The 24,198-nt window shown below is 35.6% G+C and overlaps 1 protein-coding gene across 1 annotated transcript; it reads left to right on the top strand.

The window, feature by feature from the left end:
• The first annotated feature begins 970 nt into the window (after positions 1 to 970).
• LOC104119567 (cationic amino acid transporter 6, chloroplastic-like) lies at positions 971 to 4,844 on the top strand. The gene is made up of 5 exons (XM_009631104.4): positions 971 to 1,360; positions 1,473 to 1,695; positions 2,200 to 2,530; positions 2,929 to 3,157; positions 4,011 to 4,844. Exons 1-5 carry the CDS (start codon positions 1,003 to 1,005, stop codon positions 4,565 to 4,567), a joined length of 1,698 nt encoding a protein of 565 aa, XP_009629399.1. The 5' UTR covers positions 971 to 1,002; the 3' UTR covers positions 4,568 to 4,844.
• Positions 4,845 to 24,198: the final 19,354 nt, after the last annotated feature.

Below are 24,198 nucleotides of genomic sequence, written 5' to 3' on the forward strand. Positions count from 1 at the left end.
CTGTAGAATAATGAAGATCAAGAGGGAAGCATAAGAAATTTAAGAGTTAAAACTAAGAAATTAAAATGCATATGAAGGGTCCAAGTCCAATTATTCTCTAGCAATATATTAATTGTTGCTTTTACAAAGAATGGATGCTTCACATCTTTTCAAATTCCAAAAGAATAGGTCAAAGTCCCTCATCCACCTTTTGCTTTGTGATTCCTCTTACAATTAATCTACTCTTCCTGTTTATTAATTTTCAAAATCCTTAGACCTTTTTCCACCTTTATTTGCATGCTTAATTCTCCAAAGAGCAGTGTTGCCTTTTTGAGTCTTGGTCCTCTAAAAAGCTGAGGGATGGAGAACCAGAGGATAAAGGAGTAATAAATCAACAGGGTATAATGGTCACCCTACAAAGAACCAGAGGACAAACCTGTACTTTCAAGCAAATCAGCGAACACCCTTTTGGTGCTTCTATCCATCAACCTTTAATTTATTGGCAAAAGTGCATTGCAAAAGTAATTAGCCGGGTCCCTTCATTCTTAACCAGCAACAAAATACTGCAGTGAAGTTTGGGAGGATAGTGTATACGTAATATCAAGGACTAAAAAGAATAATAATAGCAAAACTAAGAGCGAGAAAATTGGTGGAAGGAAACAGTAGTAACAAGCATTAATCGCAGCAAAATACTAAGAAACCGACGAGATAGGTAATAGGAAAACACATATAAAATTAACAATCTAAGAATAATAAAACACTATTAGACTAACCTTAATAATCCGGTACAGATCATCTCGACTACCTACTAAACTTCTAGCATTAGGAATAGAGAATATCTTGGTAAACGACACTTTATTTCTTTAATGGGCCTACTCGTCACAAATAAAAATTAGTATAGCCAATGAGTTTTAGATAATACAATTAATAAAAAGGTATAACTGCAAAAAGATGTTCTTATCATTGCTTATATAAAACCTTGTCACTGAAATCTAAATAACCCACACACTCATTAACCAAAAAATGGTTTTCTCCACTTACCTTCAATCTTTCTCCAAAACACCACAAAAGCTAAAGAAAAGAATGTTAGCTACATGGACACCAGACCAAGAGCTTAACAAAGTGAGGCTAAGGTCTGGTGCTGACATGAAAAGAAAACTAACATGGTATGATTTAGTAGCTCTTGGAGTTGGAGGAATGCTTGGTGTTGGAGTTTTTGTTACCACAGGTCCCGTTGCTCGTAAAACCTCAGGCCCTTCTGTTTTCATCTCATATATAATAGCTGCTATATCAGCACTTCTTTCATCCTTGTGCTATACTGAGTTCTCCGTTGACGTCCCTGTTGCTGGAGGTGCTTTCAGTTATCTTCGCGTTACCTTTGGTATGTATAAAAAGGTTAAAATACGTTACTAATGTAATGTTTATTACGTTATTAGTGTATATAAGTTAAATTTATATGTGGTTATTGATTAACTTGGTGAAAGTGGGTGCAGGAGAATTTGTTGGATATTTTGCAGGAGCAAATATATTAATGGAATATGTGTTGTCAAATGCTGCTGTGTCAAGAAGTTTTACGGAGTATTTGTCTTGTGCGTTTGGTAGGAATGACCCAAACTCATGGAGAGTTCATGTACATGGTTTAATGGATGGTTACAACATGTTGGATTTCTCAGCTGTTGCATTGATTATTGTCCTCACTATTTGCTTGTGTCATAGGTTTGTTAACTATCTTGCTTTCATGCTTGGCTTTCTTAACAATTTTTATAACAACGGGGTTTGAGTAGTTTGCGTACCCCTCAAAATTGTTTTTGCCAATATCCAGTGGCATTTAAGGGGTGTCATTTGATACCGTATAGGTAACGAATTATTTTGAATATCCAGTGGCTAAGTAACGAATTATTTTTTATGTGTATATATTATATATTGACTCTTCTTAGGTTTATTTATAAGTAGATTTACTTCTTTATATTTTGAAATTCCTTAGCGACGCTTCCGATATCTACTACTGCCTTCAGCACACCTTGTTTTTGTAATAATATACTTTCCACTAAATGAATTAATGAGAGAGATACAAAGTCATGTCTTCTTTCTTTCCCTAATGTGCTTGGAGAAATTATTGGTCAAACATGGAATATCATTTCCTTTTTGTTTTATAGTTAATATTTCTTTTAGTGGTATTTGATAGTGATGTAGGGTGTATATCATTTTGTAATTTTGCAGCACTAAGGAAAGCTCAATGTTGAACCTGGTAATGACAATGTTCCATGTGGTATTCTTTGGATTTATAATCATAGCTGGCTTTTGCAATGGGAGAGTTGAAAACTTAGTAAAGCCAGGAGGAATAGCTCCATATGGTGTTAGAGGAATTCTTGATGGAGCAGCAATAGTTTATTTTAGCTATATTGGATATGATACAGTCTCAACAATGGCTGAAGAAATAAGAAACCCTTCAAAGACTCTACCAGTTGGAATTGTTGGCTCAGTCCTCATTGTCTCTGCCCTCTATTGTCTCATGGCATTATCTTTGTGCCTTTTGGTACCTTATAACATGGTATGTCATTCAACTTTCCATCATGTTCATTTTTCTTCCTACTCTATATAAAGCCATTGCTCACTTTCCAAGGATTTAACTTATATATACAGTATAATTCTTGAGCCAAGAGTCTACTGAAAACAACATCTCTACCTTTTTAAGGTAGATGTAAGGTTTGCGTATACATTACCCTCCCTAGACTCCACTTGTAGGATTACAGTGAGTTTGTTGTTGTTATTGTACAATATAAAGAATATGTACACTATGAAATTTTACATAAAATAGATTGCATGCATTATTTTCAGGCAACTAGTTTCACTTATTATAGACGGTTATTTTATAGTCATGACTTGTATGGCAAATTTATGAATATTATCGGTGTATAGAAATTAAACTATTCTTGGAATGTTTGGTAGATCCCAGAAGGAGCATCATTTTCAGCAGTTTTTCAGCAAATGGGATGGAAGTGGGCAAGCAATGTAGTAGGGGCTGGTGCATGTTTGGGGATTGTGGCATCTCTATTAGTAGCCATGCTTGGGCAAGCAAGGTACCTTTGTGTCATTGGGAGGGCTAGGCTTGTGCCTTCTTGGTTTGCCCAAGTACATCCTACAACAGGCACTCCACTTAATGCTACTATCGTTTTAGGTAACTAATATTGACGTATTATATATAAGACTATAATTTAAAAATTTAAACTATTAGAGATGGTACAACGATTTTCTTGAACATCATTTGAGTGGCATTTCAATCCACCATTTACAAGAAAACATCAGTGATATGATAATTAGGGAAAATCTTCAATATTTACCTAAATGTATTAGAATTTTGATTCGTCAAATTGTTCACAAATTCTAAAACTTTTTCCAAAAACATGTGAATACATGGTGGTCTAAATGATAGTTTCCAAGATGATACTGCGGTTATAGAATCTAATGTGTATTGTAGATATTCTCATCACAAGACCCCCATCATGTTAATTAATATCGATTTCTTAGAGCCCCATACGATATAAAATAAATTTGTAATGGTCACTTGTCAAAATTAATGGGAGAACCTTTTTGTTTGTATGTTTGTGGTGGCTGTTGTTTCTTATTTCTTTTTATTCATTTGTTTTCCTTATTGATAAACGTAGATTAATTAACTTAGATATAAAGCTAATAGTCAATATTTGGAGGAATAAAACACCTTTCAGCTGGGTAAGCTTATATCACAAGAAAACTCCAAGGGCCAATTCAACCAAAAAATTAAATCCGATCTATATATATATATATATATATATATATATATATATATATATATATATATATTAGTGAAAAAGAAAGTTCCCCTCCTTTTTCTCACCCCTTTTTTGAATGTTAATTTGTGGTCTAATATTTGCCAATAGGCATCAAAGCATAACTTTTTATTTAAAATCTAAAACAAGAAGAAAAACAAGAAATTAAAGCCTAAAATAATGGCATTTTCTCATAGCTTTATCCATATTTTATTTCTTTTGCAGGTATATGCCAAGCATCAATTGCACTATTCACAGAACTTGATATTGTGATAGAGATGATTTCCATTGGCACATTACTAGTATTCTACTTAGTATCCAATGCACTTATATTCCGTCGATATGTCATCCTTAGCAAAAATCCACCACTTCACACTCTCTTCTTCCTCTTTCTCCTTTCATGCACCTCATTTGCATTCTCTTTAGCATGGAAACTCAAATTACAATGGTGGAATCTCCTCTTAATCGCTACCCTTACAATTTCTATGACAGTCATTTTCCAGTATTTGGTTCCTCTCGTCGTCCGACGACCAGATAGTTGGTTGGTTCCTTTCATGCCATGGCCTGCTACAATATCCATTTTCCTTAATGTTTTTCTTATGACAACTTTGAAAATGGTGGCATACAAAAGATTTGGAATATGGGCTGGTTTTATAACAATATTTTATGTAATTTATGGTGTCCACTCAACATATCGTGCAGAAGAAATAATGGAGATGGTAGTTGTTGATAATAATGTGAACACTCAACAAACTGCTAAGGTTGAAATCCAAGTTCTTTAATGCAAGGTGCATGTGATATTTTATTTGGCAACTGCAGTAATAATGTTGCTGAAGCCAAAGCAATATTAATAGAAACTACTCCTTTCATTACTGTTACAGAAAAGAAAATATGATCAACTTGCAAACTGGCAAACTAGGGTGAGATGATCAAGAAGGAAACTTTTACATAGTAGTTTGGAAAATTGTATATCCATATACCTTTTTCTCATATTTTTTTCTTGTTTGACTTTCTTGTCATCAATTTTAGCTATAAACTTTGATTTTGACATTTTATGGACTTAATTTGTTCAATTCCTACATGATTTTTTATTTTTTTTTGTAAATTCTAATAAAGTCTATAATTTATTCATGAATATAGCCAAAATACATATTCTTTCTTCTACTTAAACGAGATTCCTGCATAAAACTTGTTAGTTTAATATGAGAAAAAGAAGAAAAAAGTTGTTACGCTATGGTGATGTCTAATCGGCTTTGAAGAAGTTTGAAAGGTCAAAAGGAGAAGCTGGTTTATTCTTTTTTTCTTTTTTCTCAAATATTTTCTATTGGTTAATATATGACTTGATTAAAAGGTTTGTACTTGAATCAAATTTTTGGGGAATTATGCGGACTTTGGAATAAGTTCAATCTAAACCATGTTTTCTCTTAGTTAATAAAATAGAGTATAATTATGTTTTCACTTTCTATGACCAACACCCTGCTAATACCAGGAGGACCAAATTGATGCTTCATAAAATTCCACGTGGCTAGCTCTAGGAATCAAATCAACGGTGTCCGGCGAATAAATAGACGAATTGTTTTCCCTTGGATTCATTAACAGATCGTCTTTTTTTTTTCCTTTCAAAATGGGAACATTGATTTATATATCTTAACAATTATAATTAGTGACATAGAGATATAACCGAATATCCTTCATATCTATTTTTTTAAGAAATGAATAAAACAAATTAAGCATGTATTTAGACAATATATTAAAGTCAAATTTAATAAAAGAGTATTTGAACCTCAAAGTTGAAAAAGAGTTTCTAGACATTTGGATATGAAATTGAAGTTGAAAAATGGTAGGCGACCGTCATTATAATATGTGAGTGTGAGTTGAGTAATTGAGTGAAATAGCGGGTGAGATGAGTATTATTTGGACTTGAAATTTTCTATTTCAAATTGAACCTGAACAACCTTCAAACTTGTGAAGCAAAACGATAATCGAATAAAGTTAACGACCAATCAGTTGAAGCCTTTTGCGTAAAAAATTCCACAATATATTTTTGTTTAATAGAAAAGCCAATATTCATGGTGCAAATGGATATCAAAAGTTGGATTAGCTAGGTTCGTTTTCGATCAGCAATATTTTATTCCCCCGTATATATAGTAATAATATTATCACTTTCTCTACAAAGAATACTTACCTTAACACTAATAACTATGCAGAAGATGACAATTCTTTAGAAACCACTATACAGCCAATGTAGGATAGGGATATTCTGCAATTCCTCCTCACGTGTAACTCGATCTAGCGTTTGTATGTGTACTAAAGACTTTTCTTTAAAAGGACAAATTAAAGTAGGCTCAACAAACTCAAGTGTAGTAGAGGCAGACTATGTAAAAACAATTTCGCATCCAACCCAAAATTTGTAGGATTTGTCTGTCGGAAACAATATTTATGTCCGCACAAGCTAAGATAGGGTAATGTTGCGTACACATTACCCTTCTCATATCCCACTTGTGAGATTATACTGGATATATTTTTTTAATTCAAAATGTGTAGGGTAATGGTGGATCAGTTCAGGACCAACCAATGTGAGACAGACCTATTTTCTGGACACTGTTTAGTTTGAGAGCCAATATGGAATGAAAGTGCACACTAAAGAATTAACAAGTTGCATAGAATGAAGGTTAGGTGTATGATCACTGTTAGGATCGGGAACCCGGGTAGTACGGAATTTAGCCAAACAACGGTATAATGACAATAACAAAGACAATGAAAGTTGATAATAACGGCAATTAAAGAATATAAAGAAGACACAAATTTAACGTGGTTCGGTCAAGGTGACCTACATCCACAAGCGGAGAGGAGTAATTTTACTATACCAACAAGAGTACAAAATTAGAGTAAATACTTTAATTAATCCCAAATACCCGAAGAGAATAACCTCACAAGATTACTGCAAAGAAAGGGTTCACACAAGTGTTTTCCAACACTCACTCTCTTACAAAATACTCTATAATGAAATAAAGGAGGAGAAAGAAAGACAAGAGTGAAAAGCTCTTGAATTGGTGTGTTTTCAAATGAGGAGAAACTCCTCTATTTATAGCAAGAAATCCTTGGCCTAATAATGGATATTATGTCATGGCAAATGTCATGATCTACAAGTTTGTTATAATGGATATTATGTCATGGAAAATGTCATGAACCACAAATTTGTTATAATGGATATTATGTCATGGCAAATGTCATGAAAATTTGGCCATATTACAAATCTCCACCTTGGCCTAATTTCGGCTTATATATAGTAAATTTGCTCCACCTTCTCCGCAAAAACCCCAATGGAAAAAATCATTATTCATAAATGCCAATCAAGTTCAGTCAAAGCTTGAACTTGGACACCGGAAGAGGTTTTGTGAACATGTCAGCAGGATTGTCTCTAGTGTTGATCTTCTGAACAGAGACTTTTCTTTCAGCAATAGTTTCTCGGATGAAATGATACTTTATATCAATGTGCTTCGTCCTCTCATGATACATTTGATCTTTAGTCAAGTGAATGATACTTTGACTATCACAGAAAATGGTAATACCACCTTGGTGTAAACTGAGTTCCGCAAATAGACCCTTCAACCATAAAGCTTCTTTGATCGCCTCAGTCACTGCTATATATTCTGCTTCTGTAGTAGATAAAGCTACTATATGTTGTAATGTAGCTTTTCAACTAATAGCGCAACCACCGATGCAAAATACATATCCTGTCAGTGATCTTCTTTTGTTAAGATCACCTGCATAATCTGAGTCTACAAAACCAATCAAAGTGTTAGTATTTCTCCCAAACTCCAAACATGTGTTTGAAGTACCTCGCAAGTATTTGAGAATCCATTTCACAGCATGCCAATGTGCTTTATCAGGGCAAGTCATATACCGGCTTACCATGTTCACTGCTTGTGAAATGTTTGGACGTGTACAAACCATTGCATTCATAATACTGCCGACTGCACTGGAATAAAGAACATGTGCCATGTACCTCTCTTCTTCCTCTGACTGCGGGGACTGAGCAACTGATAATTTAAAATGAGCAGCAAGAGGGGTACTAACTGGTTTAGCATCTTTCATGCCAAACCTCTCCAAGACTTTCTCCAAGTACTTCTTCTGGGTCAGAAATTGCCTGTTGGCTTTTCGATCTCTTTTGATCTCCATGCCAAGGATTTTCTTAGCTGCTCCCAAATCTTTCAACTCAAATTCACTTTTCATCTGACTTTTCAAATTGTGAATTTCTGTTAAATCCTTAGCAGCAATGAGCATGTCATCAACATATAATAATAGGTACGCAAATGAACCATCATTTAACTTTCGAAAGTAAACACAACTATCATACATGCTCCTCGAATAATCATGATCCAACATAAAGGAATCAGACCTTTTATACCATTGTCTTGGAGACTGCTTTAATCCGTACAAGAATTTCTTCAACAAGCAAACATGATCTTCTTTTTCTTTAATTTCAAATCCTTCGGGTTGATGCATGTATATTTGTTCCTCAAGTTCGCCATGTAAGAAAGCTGTCTTAACATCAAGTTGTTCTAATTCCAAATCATACATGGCAACGAAGGCAAGCAAGACACGAATAGAGCTATGTTTAACAACAGGTGAGAAAATATCATTAAAATCAACTCCTTGTACCTGACTATAGCCCTTTGCAACTAATCGTGCCTTATACCTCGCATCTTCAACCCCTGGAATGCCATCCTTTTTCTTGAAGACCCATTTGCAACCAACAATTCTTTTTCCTGATGGCGGCTTCACAATTGACCAAGTACCATTCTTGTGGAGAGACTCAATTTCTTCATTCATTGCAATCAGCCACTTGGCTGAGTCAGCAACAGAAACTGCTTCTGAATATTTTGATGGTTTTTTAATTTCTTCAGTTTCCTGTGCAACTGAAAAAGCAAATACAACATAATCTCCAAACCTTAATGGTTGTTTACCTTCTCTTCTTGGTCTATGTTTGGCTATAGAATACTCCTCTTCTTCTGGTTCAACTCTCAGGAGTCTCAACTTCAGGAATTTCAGCTTCTGTCTCAACACTTCAAGAGTTTCAACTGTATTTTGCTCCAAAGTTGATGAGCTTGGCTCAGAAGGAATGTCAATCTCAATCTCCACCTGGTTCTGTATACTCTTTCCTTTATCTGTATTACAAGAACTAAAAGACTCTTTTCTAGAATGTAACATAGAGGATTCATCAAAGATTACATCTCTGCTAATTATAAATTTTGGTGCCGTGGGATCAGGATACCATAGTCGGTATACTTTCACCCCGGATTCATGCCCAAGGAAAATGCACTTTTTATCCTTTGACTCTAATTTTCCATCATTTACATGCATGTATGCAAGGCAACCAAATATCTTTAAATCAGAATAATTAGCAGGAGTACCTGACCACATTTCCTCTGGAGTCTTAAAGTTCAAAGGTGCAGAAGGAGCTCGATTGACAATATAACAAGCTGTAGAGATAGCTTCTGCCCAAAAGACGTTTGTCAACTCAGCATTTGAAATCATGCAACGAGCCCTTTCCAAAAGAGTTCTATTCATCCTTTCTGCCACACCATTTTGCTGAGGTGTCATTCTTACAGTACGATGTCGAGCAATTCCTTCATTCTTGCAAAATTCGTTGAATTCATCATTACGAAATTCCACACCATTATCTGTTCTAAGCCGCTTAACCTGTTTTCCTGTCTGCTTCTCAATCAAAACTTTCTATTGTTTGAAATTTAAGAAAATATCACTTTTATTTTTTAGGAAATAAACCCAAACTTTTCTTGAATAATCATCAATGAAAGTTAACATATACCTCGCACCACCTTTTGATGGGGTACGTGAAGGACCCCAAAGATTTGAATGAAAGTAATCCAAAGTATCTTTTGTTCTATGAATCGCTGGAGATTTGAAGCTGACTCTTTTCTGTTTCGCGAATACACAATGTTCACAGAACTCCATATTTTCGGTACTTTGGCCACATAAGAGACCTCTTTTGCTGAGGATAGAAAGACCTTTTTCACTCATATGCCCCAATCGCATATGCCACAATTTGGTGATGTCAGAATCTGATTTATCTGATATTGAAACTGCAACAGCATCTGTAACAGTAGATCCCAAAAGAGTATACAACGTACCAGATCTGCGTGTTTTCATGATCACAAGAGCACCATGAGAAATTTTCAGAACTCCACCTTCACTTGTGTACTTGCACCCAAGAGATTCTAGAGTGCCCAAAGAGATGAGATTTTTCTTCAAGTCAGGAACATGTCTAACATCGGTGAGAGTTCTCACCACATCATCGTGCATTTTGATTCGGACTGTACCTTTTTCAATAACTTTGCAGGCAACACTGTTGCCCATCAAGACAACTTCACTTCCAATAGATTCATATATGGTAAATAAATCCCGACTGGGACACATATGATAAGAACAACCCGAATCTAAAATTTACTTATTGTTAGATTTGAAACTATTATTAGTTGCTAAAAAAATAGTTCTCTCAGTCTCATCAGCAGCTACACTTGCTTCGGCAGTGTTACTATTTTTGTGCTCATTTTTCTTTTCTGTATGCTTTTCTTTGTTTTTCAATTTAAAGCATTCAGAAATAATGTGACCTTTCTTATGACAATATTTGCACATGACATTTCTGTATCTGGATTTTGACCTTGATTTAGGTTTCTCACTACTTGAATCTTTCTTATTGGATCTACCTCTTATGAATAAGTCTTCCCTTGGTTCCCACTAGTTTTCCCAGTAATATCTCTATCTATTTGTTCTTTTGATTTCAAAATAGATTTGATATCTTTATAAGAGATATTATCCTTTCCATAAAACATAGTATCTCTTATACGTTTAAATGACTGGGGTAAGGAAACAAGCAATAACATAGCTTGATCCTCATCTTTGATTTCAGCATCTATGTTACTTAAATCCATAAGAAGAGAATCAAAAGTATCAAGATGAGTAAGTATAGAGGTACCTTCAGCCATACGAAAAGTGTAGAGTTTTTGCTTTAGGTAAAGTCTATTTTCTCCTGTTCTTTTCATATATAGGGTTTTAAGCTTTTCCCATATGCCTTTGGCTGAGCTTTCTGCTGCAACTTCACGCAAAACCTCATTTGAAAGATTTAAAATAATACCTGCTTTTGCCTTTTTGTCTATGACGGCAAACTCCTCGTCCGTCATTTTATCCGGCATCTTCTCCTTTCCTTGCAGTGCCAAATCTAAGCCATCTTGAATTAGGATAGCTTCCATCTTTAATTGCCACATTCCGAAGTTTGAACTTCGGTCAAATTTCTCAACATAAGACTTTGTTAGAGTCATTTTGGCTATTTAAACTAACCCGGTTAGATCTGGCTCTGATAACAATTTGTTAGGATCGGGAACTCGGGTAGTGCGAAATTTAGCCAAACAACGGTATAATGACAATAACAAAGACAATGGAAGTTAATAATAACGGCAATTAAAGAATATAAAGAAGAAACAAATTTAACATGGTTCGGTCAAGGTGACCTACGTCCACAAGCAGAGAGGAGCAATTTCACTATACCAACAAGAGTACAAAAGAGAGTACAAAATTAGAGTAAATACTCTAATTAATCCCAAATACCCCAAGAGAATAACCTCACAACATCACTCCAAAGAAAGGGTTCACACAAGTGTTTTCCAACACTCACTCTTTTACAAAATACTCTATAATGAAATAAAGGAGGAGAAAGAAAGACAAGAGTGACAAACTCTTGAATTTGTGTGTGACAAATATCATAAACCACAAATTTATTATAATGGATATTATGTCATAAAGAAAATTTGGCCATATTACAATGAGAAAACAGTAATAGGGAAATCGCAAAGAGTTGACATGGAAAAGTTGATTAACGTCAAACATAACTTGTAAGCCATAAAAGACAAAAAGGGAACTTTACCTAATTAGGATACACTGTTTAAGCCTTCTGTCATTTTATGTATTGCTTTTAGCATAATCTATCATCAGAGTGGGAAAAAACAAAAGAAAATGATCTTAATCAATTAAGATGGTCTGCCATCAACCAAGAGGAAACATCTTTGTTGCAACAACAAGACAAATAGAAATTTGGTAAATTGCACAGTAGACCAGTAGTATACTACATATATATGACCCCACACATTATTGACAAACTATATTTTAATAAATGCATAAAGTACTTATTAAATTTGTCCGAAAAAATTATTTACACATCTAAACTTTACGGGCGATCTTTTACCCCTTTATTTTAAATTTAAGTGAATTTAATACCCTCTTGAGTGATGACCTGGCGTGAAAAATATAGTTCATTTTGTAGATACACCCGAAGGCAAAAAAAAAAAACAGCTTAAAACTAATTTAATTGTCTAGGTGTCACTTTCCTATTGGATATTATAACTAATTAAACTTAATACTAATTTTTTCTTTTTTCTTATTCATTTTTCTTTTCTTTTTCTTTTTCGTTTTTTTTTTCTCTTTCTTCATTTTAACAGAAGCAGTGAACCAATGGCTCTAGCTTGGCTAAAATATCCATTTTCGGTTACCTTATTCTTATCTACGTCCTTCTCCAATTGAGATTTTCTCCATCCGATTTTTTATCTATTTGCTGAAAATACTTCTTTAGAACCAGAAATAATGGTGAAAAGAAGACAAGGTTTCACCGGAAAATTCTACGGTAGGAGAAAATTTATAGGTCCTTAACTAGTGGCTCTATATCTTAGGTTTCGTTCACTTTTCCAATACAAAACTAGGAGGAATAAATAAAAATTCTCCTAAGGAAACCAAGAAAGAAATTAGGAGCACAAACCCACCTTGTCAAAAAATACGGTATCGACGACACCAAGCTTTCCGGCCAATCAAACATTTCTCTCTATCCCAAGCTTTCCGGCCTTTTTTCTCCTTAATTTCGTGTAATGTCATAGCCACAAATAAATTTATCTACAATGAAAAAAAAATAATAGAGATAGAGTTGATGGGTTTAAGGGAGGTTATGGCGGTGAATGGCTTTCATGGTGGCGGTCGGCAAAAATAATGACGAAGGAAGGTGGAGAAGATGAAATGAAAAAAAGAGGGGAAAAGGAAAGAAGAAGTTAAAAAAAAATGAAATAGTGCAGCATTTGATACATGGCGCGTGTTAACATAGCCCACCACAAGACTGATTCAATATTTTGAAGGAGGTATTAAATTTAGTTTAGATGAGAATAGTGGGTATTAGGTTGCCCGTAAAGTTTAGGTATGTAAATAATTTTCCATGACAAGTTTAATGGATACGTTATGCATTTTCTCAAAAGAGTTTTTATATATTTATTGATCTTGATGGAATTTGCTAAAAAAGCTAGTCCCTCTATGTCAATTTAAATCACACTTTTCGTAGTAGTCCGTTTAAAAAGGAATGACACATTTTTTGAGAAACTTTTATAGTCACACAAATATCATGGCCCGCCCCCACTAAGCTTTGCCCCCCTTAAGCTTTTATTACCACATGTTTCAAAAGTCTTCTCTTTTTTCTCAAACTTTATGTCAAGACAAACTAAATCATCTAAATTGAAACGGACGGAGTATTACTTTATCAAAATAGAATCCAAATAAGACATGCTGCTTAAAGAGAAATAAAAAGACTGCCCAAAATGGATGAGAAAAGAAAACTACTGAATATGAATGCATGCTCTAAGAAAGCTAATTTATCTAAAACACAATTTGGGAGTTGAAAATCAAGGACACATCACACATATTACAATATGTGAGCATCTTTCAAAAAGGAGTTTCTTGAAAGCATGCATCCACTTCCACCCAACATGAAAAGAAGTCGCTGCCTTTGCAGTTATCATTAATTTAGATTGCCACTTTAATTAGCTGATTGTACACAAAACTTAATTTCTTGGACTCTTCCTCTAAAACTGACCTTTCATAGCTATACCGTCAAGTTCACTCGAGCATTCCACTTGTGAGTCAATTGTTATTCTTGAGAGGCATCTGGCCAAGAAATTAGAAGTGGCCCTTTTCTTTTCCCTTGTGTACACACAATCTCTCCATTTGGATTATGGCATTGTTGGTAAGGTGTTGTAACATTCCAATTCACTAGTAATATTGTTCGGTTTAAGGCTTAAGCCCGCACGTACGATTTTAAAACGCGTCAATAAAGGCTAAGGCTTGTTTCAATATGGAATTCGTCTGGGTTGTCACATACTCTGCAGCCTTAATATATTAACTGATGGATATATAGAAGTTTGGGTTGAAAGTCTTCTCCTTTTGTATCAGATTTGATGTTCCAATAGCTTTTGTGGGATGTGCTTGTCCTTTTACTGGTTAACAGCTAACATCTCAAATAACATGTTGCAGCCTGCCAAATCTTTGAGCTTTTTGTGATCAAAATCCTAAAACAAGAATGATGTTTCAATAATCTAGTAAGTGACAAGCAGATAGATGCAATGAGTTGGTTTATAAGCAATTCTCCAACTTGGATGAACCCAAGTTGTCTTCACGAAATTACCAACCCCCCGCTTGAAAAATAATGCAAAAGTAAATATTAATTTGGGATAAGAAATAAATCGTTAAGAACTCCACTACTCCAAATTATATTCTAATTAGTGTACAATTGTGACAATAAGTCGACATCACTAGCTTGCACAAAGTTGTGGGTGCAGCGCCATTATATTGCTCACCCACCTTTTGCTGTTCTTTCTCCCATTGGAGCTGACTATCTTCCTGTGATGCTGGACAGATTAAAATTCTAGCTTTACTGTAGTACTGATGGCAGCTGATGGATGAATTCAATCTTCAGATAAGTAACGCAAAGAACGTAGAATAGTAAAGTTTGGCGCAGTTTGAGGGATATATGAAAGGACTGAAATTAGTTGACTAAATGATTGCATCTATATGTTCTTGTGTTGCTTGAAACAGTACATCTTGACAAATCTTGAAACCATATCTAGAAAATTGTCTTCTTCCTCAATCTTAGTTGAGAAAATGTCGACAGTTAAATTCAACTAAAACAATACTGTCAACTTTCGACCTCTTCTTAGGGTAAGTCAACTTTTATTTTATTTTTTACGTTAATTCTAATATTTTCCAAATGTCCGCATTTCGTATCTCAAAAAATAATAGATAGATATATGAAGGATATCCAGTTATATCTTATGCCCATTATGAAAAAAAAAGGTACCATTTAAGTGATGTTGAAATGATACTCTTTGATTATCGAATATGCCCCCAAAGGCGATCAGTAGGGGTGTGCATATGCCAGGTTGGTTCGGGTTTTCCAATTACCAAATCAAACAAATTATCTCGGATTTTTAAATTTATAAATCAAACCAAACCAATAAAAGTCGTGTTTTTCAATCTCAGTTTTTCTCGAGTTTTTTTATTTTCTCGGGGTTTTTGGATTTTTTCGACAAAATTTTCATAGCATAAAATATATAGTGTGTGCTCTAATATTTCTTAGGTCCTAGTAGGATAAAACTATATAAGACGTTACTCAATAAAATAATACAAAATAATATGAGATGAGTCATGATTATACTAAATGTCACGACCTAAAATCTCACCCGTCGTGTTGGTGCCTATCTCAATACTAGGTAAGCCGACAATCTCAATAAATCACGTATTCTTTTAAATTTGAAAAGAGAATGATTAAATTCAGCGAAAGAAATCTCACAAGTACAAATATAAATACTCCCAAAACCTGGTGTCACTGAGTACATGAGCATCTAATATGATTACAAGTCTGAAAAATACGGTCTATAATAGTCTGAGACCAAATACAGTAAACAAGGAGATAGGGAAGGAGAGACAAGGTCTGCAAAATACGGCAGCTACCTCTGAATCTCCGAAAAATCAACTGCGCGAAAGGATCAACACCCGCTATGTCCGGAAACACCTGGATCTGCACACAAAGTGCAGGGTGTAGTATGAGTACAACCAACTCAACAAGTAACAATAATAGATAAGGAACTGAAGATAGAGACGAGCTACACAGTTATAGTTCATTTTCTGTAATTCCAGCAGAGAGTAGACATGCTTTCAATTTCATAAGTTTAAGTCAAATTAATTCTATACAGTTCAAGTTCATGTATTCCGGTTATAAAATCTTTCAGAAAATTTCACAACAATGATATATAGTAACTAAGTGCAACAATAAATGGAAAGCAAGTACAGCCTTTCAGGACAACAATCACTCACTGGGCTCCCAGCCCTCAGCACTTACACTCAATGGGTACCCGCGCTTACTAGGGGTACACAGACTCCGGAGGGGCTCCTACAACCCAAGCGCTATAATCCGCACGGACAACTCACGTGCTATAATATCCTGCACGGCCAACTCACGTGCCATAGTATCCTTACCTCACCGACAGGCCATCGGCCTTACTCAGTCCTCAACCTTCCTAGTCTCTCGGAAATCACAAAGATCAGCCCAAATAAAGATAACATAATGTATCAACAAAATCAAGAAAGACTGAGGTATGATACGCAAGTAAAATCATGACTGAGTACAAGATAGCAATTAGCAAATAATTCAACAAGTACGCGACCTCTGCGGGTCCCAACAATACTATCACATAGCCTAAGCATGATTTCTAATATGATTTACAGTCAAATTTCTTCAATACATAGACAGCATATAGCTAACAACAAGTTATTCAACTTTACAGTTTCATGGGATGGACAAAGTCACAATCCCCTCGGTGCACGCCCACACGCCCGTCACCTAGCATGTGAGTCACCTCCAAAATAATCACATGATACAAAAATTCGGAGTTTCATACCCTCAGGACCAAATTTAAAACTGTTACTTACCTCAAACCATGAAATTCTTTATTCTGCAATGTCTTTTCCTCATGAATTGGCCTCCAAACGCCTCGAATCTAGCCACAAATAATTCGATTCAGTCAATAAAATTTATTGAAATTAATTCCATAAGAAAATACTAATTTTCCATAAAAATTCTAAAATTAGCTCAAACATCGCCTGTGAGGCCCACGTTTCGGAATCCGGCGAAAGTTACAAAATATGAACGCCCATTCAACCACGAGTCCAAGCATCTAAATTTTACTCAAATCCGACATCAACTCGACCCTCAAATCTCCAAATTAAACTAAGAGGGTTTTCACAATTTTCCAACTTAATTCACCAATTAAATGTTAAAAACAACCATAGATTCGGGTAATTTAACCAATATTGAGTTAAGAACACTTACCCCGTTATTTTTTCTAAAAATCTCCCAAAAATTGCCTCTTTCCGAGCTCCAATCCGTCAAAAATGAAAAATGGGACCAGAAATTAAACTCTCTGCCCAGATATTTGCTCTACGCGATCGCAAACATTCACACGTGATCGCGAAACACAATTTTTTCCCTGCCCAAATTAACTCTACACGATCGCGATGCACAACTTCATAGACCTACGCGATCGCGAAGCACAAGATTCCAGCTCTACGTGAGCGCATCCCTCTTCACGCGTTCGCGAGTCACAAAATCCCAGAGCTACGCGATCGCATCCCTCTTCACGCGATCGCGTAGAACAAAACTCAGCAGCCCCCAATTAACCCTACGTGATCACGGATTTCCCCACGTGATTGCATAGAACAAAAATCTCCACTGTCCAGCTAAGCCTGCGCGATCGCAGACACATTCACATGATCGCGCAGAAGGAAAACAGATTCAGATATCAAAAAATTCCAGCAACTGTTCAAGTCCAAATATTTGATCTGTTAACCATTCGAAACTCACCCGAGCCCCCCGCAACCTCAACCGAACATACCATCAAGTCCCAAAACATCATACAAACTTAGTCGAACCCTCAAATCACCTCAAACAATGCTAAAACCACGAATCATACCCCAATTCAAGCCTAATGAACTTTAAAATGTTCAATTTCTACAAACGACGCCGAAACCTATCAAATCACGTCCGATTGACCTCAAATTTTTTACACAAGTCATAAATGACATAACGAACCTATTAAAATTTTCAGAATCGAATTTTTCAAAAATTCAACTTTCGGCATTTTAAGCCTAATTCCACTACGGACCTCCAAATAATTTTTCGGACACGCTCATAAGTCCAAAATTACCATACAGAGCTATAGGAATCATCAAAATTCAAATCCGAGGTCGTTTACATATAAATCCCCATCCGGTTAACTTTTCTAACTTAAATTTTCAATTATGAGACTAAGTATCTCGTTTCACTCCGAATTTCTTCCGGACTCGAACCAACTAATCCGGTAAGTCATAAAATAACTGTAAAGCATAAATTGAGCAGTAAATGATGAAATGGGATTATAATACTCAAAACGAGCGGCCGGATCATTACACTAAAATACTCAAGAAATCGGATAAAATAAATATTGTTAATTAATAAGCCATAATAAAATAAACATAATCTAAAAGTACTAATTAAGTAATGCTAAAATAAGTACGACTAATAAGTAGTAAGTATTAATTACATGACTAAATAATATTTAAAGTAAGTTTTCATTATCTAAACCAATGCAAAACTAAGAAAATAAATATCCAATACTATATTCATTTTTAGTATTGAATTAAAATTTTTTTGTTAGCATTAGTAGTGATTGATTTTGCTTTGGGCTTTATTTGAGTTACTAACTTTATGGGCTTTAAAACATATTTGATCATTCAAAAGTTCTAAATCAAAGCTTGAAATAATACATTAAAAGAGAGAACTATGAAAAAGTTTAAAAAATATTTACAAATTACATTACAATTATTATTTTTATGTATAAAATATTTTTAAAATTTGTATACATGTAATGTCGAGTTTGTTTGGTTTCGATTTGATTTTTTTTAGTTAAAACTAAACCAAACCAAACCAATTATGGTCAGATTTTATTTCCTAATATCAAACCAAATCATAGTCGGGTTTTTATTTCTCGATTTGAGTCGAATTATCGATTTGGTGTGGTTTGTCGGTTTCCTTTGTACACCCCTTGCGATCATCTTTCATTCTAGTTACCTTTGGTTGTCATTTTTCCAATATAATTGAATAGCTTGACCTTGTCAAAGATAATTTTAAGTAGGAATTTTTCAAAGTTGAATCCTTTTCAGACTAGCAGATAATGTTTTAAATGACCATTAATATTTCCATTTTTTAAATTAAAGAATGGTATGATTAAGGGTGGCAAGTGGTCAGGCCGGGCCCGAAACTGGCCCACGGGCTAAGTGGGCTAAACGAGCTGGGATCGTTAGGCCCCTTAGAGGTGGGCTCGTACCGGTCTCGTGGGCCGGTTCTTAGATAGGAACTGTTAGGACCGGGTCCGTTTGGCCCGCCAAGAGATCGGGACCGGACCGGTCCCTTGGAGAGCCAAACGGGCCCAACAGGCCTAACAGATATTTTTTAAAAAAATAAATAGTCGTTTTCCTTTTGAAAAAAAAAAGTTGTTTGGGGTTTAAAAAATAATCATTTATCCCCCCCCCCCCCCTCCCAAACTTAGTTTTAACCCCAAACTTTTTAATATTATACTTTTTTCCTATTTTCTACTATAAATACCCCCTCATTCTTTCATTTTCTTGCAAAATCAATATCAATCTATCAAAATCTCTCTAATTTTCTTCTATACTTGCTACAATTGTTTACTTTATAAAAAAAATAGTGAAAAAAAATGTGAGGTTGCTACTATTACTTATTTTATTCCAAAAATAATAGTCAAAATATATTGAGGTTGTTACAATTTATGAAAAAATTGTAAAGTTGGTTAATTGAAGTTTTCAAATCTTCGACGATAATCAATTTTCAACAAGTTGTTCGTCAATTCGGTATACTCGTTCCAACGCTTAAGTCTTAATATTATAGTTTTGTTTATTTTATTTATTTGCTATTACTTGATTAATTAAGCTGTCTTTCTTAAGAAATATTTTTGGTAAAAATAAGAATAAGGAAAAATCCAAGACTAGCGAATCTAGTGGTACTGTTGGTCCTCCTCCCCTGGCCCCGGCTGCCCGAACCAAACCTCATACCCGTCCCACACTTGCTATTCTTGATACCGATAATAGTTTATTATAATTTAGCGACACTGAATTTTGCCATAATATTGCACCCGGTGAACATTTAGACCATGAATTAATGAATGCTCTCTATTCTAATAATTATAATCCTGCATTTTTAGTAACATTTTTCATGTTAGATATATTTGTCATATTTACCATTTAATTGTAGGTGATGGTATGAGAATTTTAAATATTCAAATTGAAAAGGTTAAAATGGCTCTTAACTAGATTTTTCATTCAAACCATAGAAGTATGACTTAGAGAATATTTTAAAAGATGCGATGATTGTGACCTAAGAGAAAGAAAGGTTCCTAAACCTTGTCTAACTAGATGTAATTACATGTATGAAAGTTTGGTTATTGCATATGAATATAGAAACCCCATAAACTCAATGTTTAATGCACATGTAAGTGATGATGACGATTACCTTACGAATGGGGATTGGGCTAATGTTAAAATGCTTGTTGATTTTTAAAAAAAAAATCATATTGCTACAAAAGAATTTTTGGGCAATATTATCCTACTATTTCTAACTGTTTAGTTTATATTGCAGAACTTGCAAATTTATTTGCTAATTTTTTACAAGGTGGGGAAATTTATCAACTTTCTATTGATTCTATGAGAAAAAAGTTTAAAAAATATTTTTTCCCTATTCCCCCTATTTATAGTATTTTTTTTTTGTTAAATCCTTGTATGAAATTAGGAGGTCCTCAATTTTGGTATGAAACTGTTTATAATGGTTTAACACTTGAAGATGATGAGTTGCCTAAACTTCCGGAAGCAATAGCCTCAATTAGAACAAATACTGAAACTATCTATAATGCTTATCAAGTTGCATTAAATCACGCTAGACCAAATATTTCAACTTCTTCTTCTTCTTCTTCTTCTTCTTCTTCTGATGATGATGATGATGATGATGATGGTGATGATGATGATGATGATTCTCAATCTTCTAAAAGAACTGCAGGAGTAAGAGGACTTAGTATTTGGGCGGGGTTTAGATGTTCTTTTGGTTCTAGTAGTAATAATATTTCACAACTAAATGAGCTTGAAGTTTATTTGTCGCAGCAACTTGAGGAAGTGATGTAACGACCCGGCCGGTCGTTTTGAGAGTAATAGCCCCGATCCTCTAATTACTGCTTCTCCCATATCTTTTTCTGCTATTGTGACTTGCCGGGAGGTTTCGTTTTAATTTTTGGAGTGATTTGGGACACTTACTCCCTAAACGAAAGCTTAAGTCTTAGAATTTTAATCGTAGTCGGAACTGTGTGAAGACGACTTCAGAATGGAGTTTTGTCAGTTCCATTAGCTCCGTTGGATGATTTTGGACTTAGGAACATGTTCGGATTGTGTTTTGGAGGTCCGTAGCTTATTTAAGCTTGAAATGGCAAAAATCGAATTTTTGGAGATTTGGACCGGTAGTGGAAATTTTGATATCGGGGTCGGATTCTGGTTTCGGAATTTGGAGTAGGTCCGTAATGTTAATTATGACTTGTGTTCAAAATTTGAGGTCAATCGGACGTGATTTGATAGGTTTCGACATCGGTTGTAGAAGTTTATAGTTTCAAGTTCATTAAGTTTGAACCGGAGGGTGATTTGTGATTTTAGCGTTGTTTGATGTGGTTTGAGGGCTCAACTAAGTTTGTATGATACTTTAGGACTTGTTGGTATATTTGGTTGAAGTCCCGGTGTAACGACCCGACCGGTCGTTTTGAACATTTGCACTTCGCTCAGTTGTTTGAGGGCATGAGTAGTTCCGTATGATGTACTTTGACTTGTGTGAATCGTCGTTTTTGGTTTGCAGGTATTTCGGAATCGAATTGGAAGAAAGAATTTCATTGTTGAAGCTTTAAATTGGGAGAGTTGACCAAGTTTGACTTTTTAGCATTTGACCTCGGATTGGAATTCGGATGGTTCCATTAGCTTCGTTAGATGATTTTGGATTTAGGAGCGCGTCCGGAATGTGATTTGGAGGTCCGTAGTGGAATTAGGCTTGAATTGACGAAAGTTAGAAATTCGGCGATTTCGGTCGGCAGTGGAAAATTTGATATCGGGGTCGGAATGGAATTCCGGAAGTTGGAGTAGGTTCGCAGTGTCATTTGTGATGTGTGTGCAAAATTTGAGGTCATTCAGACGTGGTTTGGTTGGTTTCAGCATCGGTTGTCGAATTTGTAAGTTTAGAAGTTCTTAGGCTTGAATCCGAGAGTAAATTGGTGTTTTGATGTTGTTTTGAGTGATTTGAAGGTTCGACTAAGTTCGTATGGTATTTTAGGATTTGTTGGTATTTTGGTTGAGGTCCCGGAGGCCTCGGGTGTGTTTCGGGGTGAGTTTTCAGTGAGTCCGGGCATTTTCGGAACTCAGGTATGGTTCTGGAACTTGAAATTTCGCGGAACGCAGCAGAATTTTGAGGTCGCGCTTGGAATTTCGCGGACTGCATAATTCTGCCACGGCCGCACTCCGGGGAATGTTCTGCAGATTCGCTGGTCCGACTTCGGAAGCCTATATCTTTTGATCTACAAGGAATTTTGAGATGATTCAAAAACAAAAGTTGTAGCCCTTCGTGTCTAGTTTCCAGAAAGATAAAGAAGTCATCATTTGGACATATGTATAGAAAGTCATGGCCAAAATACTAAATCCTGGCAGTACAACCCTAGAATTTTGCGGACCGCACCATTTTTTGCGACCGCGGGACCTTGGGCATGGCCGTGCTCACAATTTTGCGGACCACGAAGTTGTAGGCCAGAGGTGCACATTATAAACAGGGTTTAGGGCATTATTTCACATTTTGGACCTAGGGAGCTCGGTTTGTAGCGATTTTTTGTCGGTTTTTCAAGAAATTCATTGGGATAAGTGATTCTAACTCGAATTTGGTTAATATACATGAATATATCATTGAGGTGGAAATTTAGGAAAAATTGTAGAAACTTCATAAAATGAATTTTTGGGATTTGAATGTTGATTCGAAGTCGGATTTGAGTGAAACTAGTATGGTTGGACTCGTAAGTGAATGGGTATTCATAATTTGTGACTTTTACCCGATTCCGAGTCGTGGGCTCCGGGGCCCGGGTTTGAGCCAATTTCTGGTTTTGGGTTAATTTGATAGTTTTTCTTGTGGAATTCATTCCATTAGCGTATATTGATGGTATTGTACTAATTGTGAATAGATTCAGAGCATTTGTAGGCTGAGTCGAGAGGCAAGAGCAATTTGGGATAGGGATTTGACCGGTTTGAGATAAGTAATGATTGTAAACCTAGTCCTGAGGGTATGAAACCCCGGATTTCATATCATTCTACTATTTTGTTGTGGCGCACATGCTAGGTGATGGGCTTGTGGGCGTGCACTGTTGGGGATTGTGACTTGGTCTGTCCCGTAGCAACTGTAAAGTTGCGTATTTTGTTGAAACTATATGATAATTATATGTTTTAGAAAGAGTTTCTGTAAATTGGGCTGAATGCCATGAATTGGGCCTTGTGCCAGTGCTGTTTGGACCCTTAGGGGCCTTTTCTTGCTATCATATCGTTGTTTTCGATTTAAAATCTATACTCAGTCATGGTTATACCTGTTTACTACATAACTCAGTTTTTCTTACTCTATTTTGATGCATATAAATATTATTTTGGGCTGAGTACCCTGTTTTACTGAAATGCCCGAGTGACTCGAGAGGTTTATGACTGAGTGAGGCCGAGGGACTGATCTATGAGGATATTTATGGGATCGGGCTATACACCGCAACATGTTTGATATAGGCCGAGGGCTTGAGTGATTTATGCCATGATTTGGCTTGATATAGCGCTTAGGCTGAAGGATCCCCTCCGGAGTCTGTACACACACCCCAGTGAGCGCAGGTACCTAATGAGTATGAGTGTCGAGTGCCGAGTACCGAGTGCTGAGTGACTGAGGGGCATGAGTGATTGTGAGGTATGTCTGAGTGGCATGAGTGATTGTGAGACATGCCTGAGAGGTATGAGTGACTGTGAGGTTTGCCCGAGGGGCTGTATATGAGTGATGTTTTGCCCGAGGGGCTGTTTATGATTTCATCATTTTTGCTCACCTTGCATTGAGCCTTGTTTGAAAACTGTTGAAAAATATCTTTAAATGATTTTACTGGAACTGGGTTTAAACGAGATGTTTTGATTCAAACCCTGATTTTAAAAGCATGTGGTATTTTACTGAGATTTCATGATATGAACTTTATATGTTTATTGCTCGTCAGTACTGCTCAGTCTTTATTTATTGTTTTACTTACTGAGTTGGCGTACTCATTTTACTCCCTGCACCTTGTGTGCAGATTCAGGCGTATTTAGACATGGTAGCGGCTGTTGACTATTCCGGTTGCAGATTTTTTTCGGTGATAGCAAGGTAGCTGCCTGGCGATCGCAGCCCTGCTCT

This window comes from Nicotiana tomentosiformis, chromosome 8, assembly GCF_000390325.3.
Source record: "Nicotiana tomentosiformis chromosome 8, ASM39032v3, whole genome shotgun sequence".
Classification (NCBI taxonomy): domain Eukaryota; kingdom Viridiplantae; phylum Streptophyta; class Magnoliopsida; order Solanales; family Solanaceae; genus Nicotiana; species Nicotiana tomentosiformis.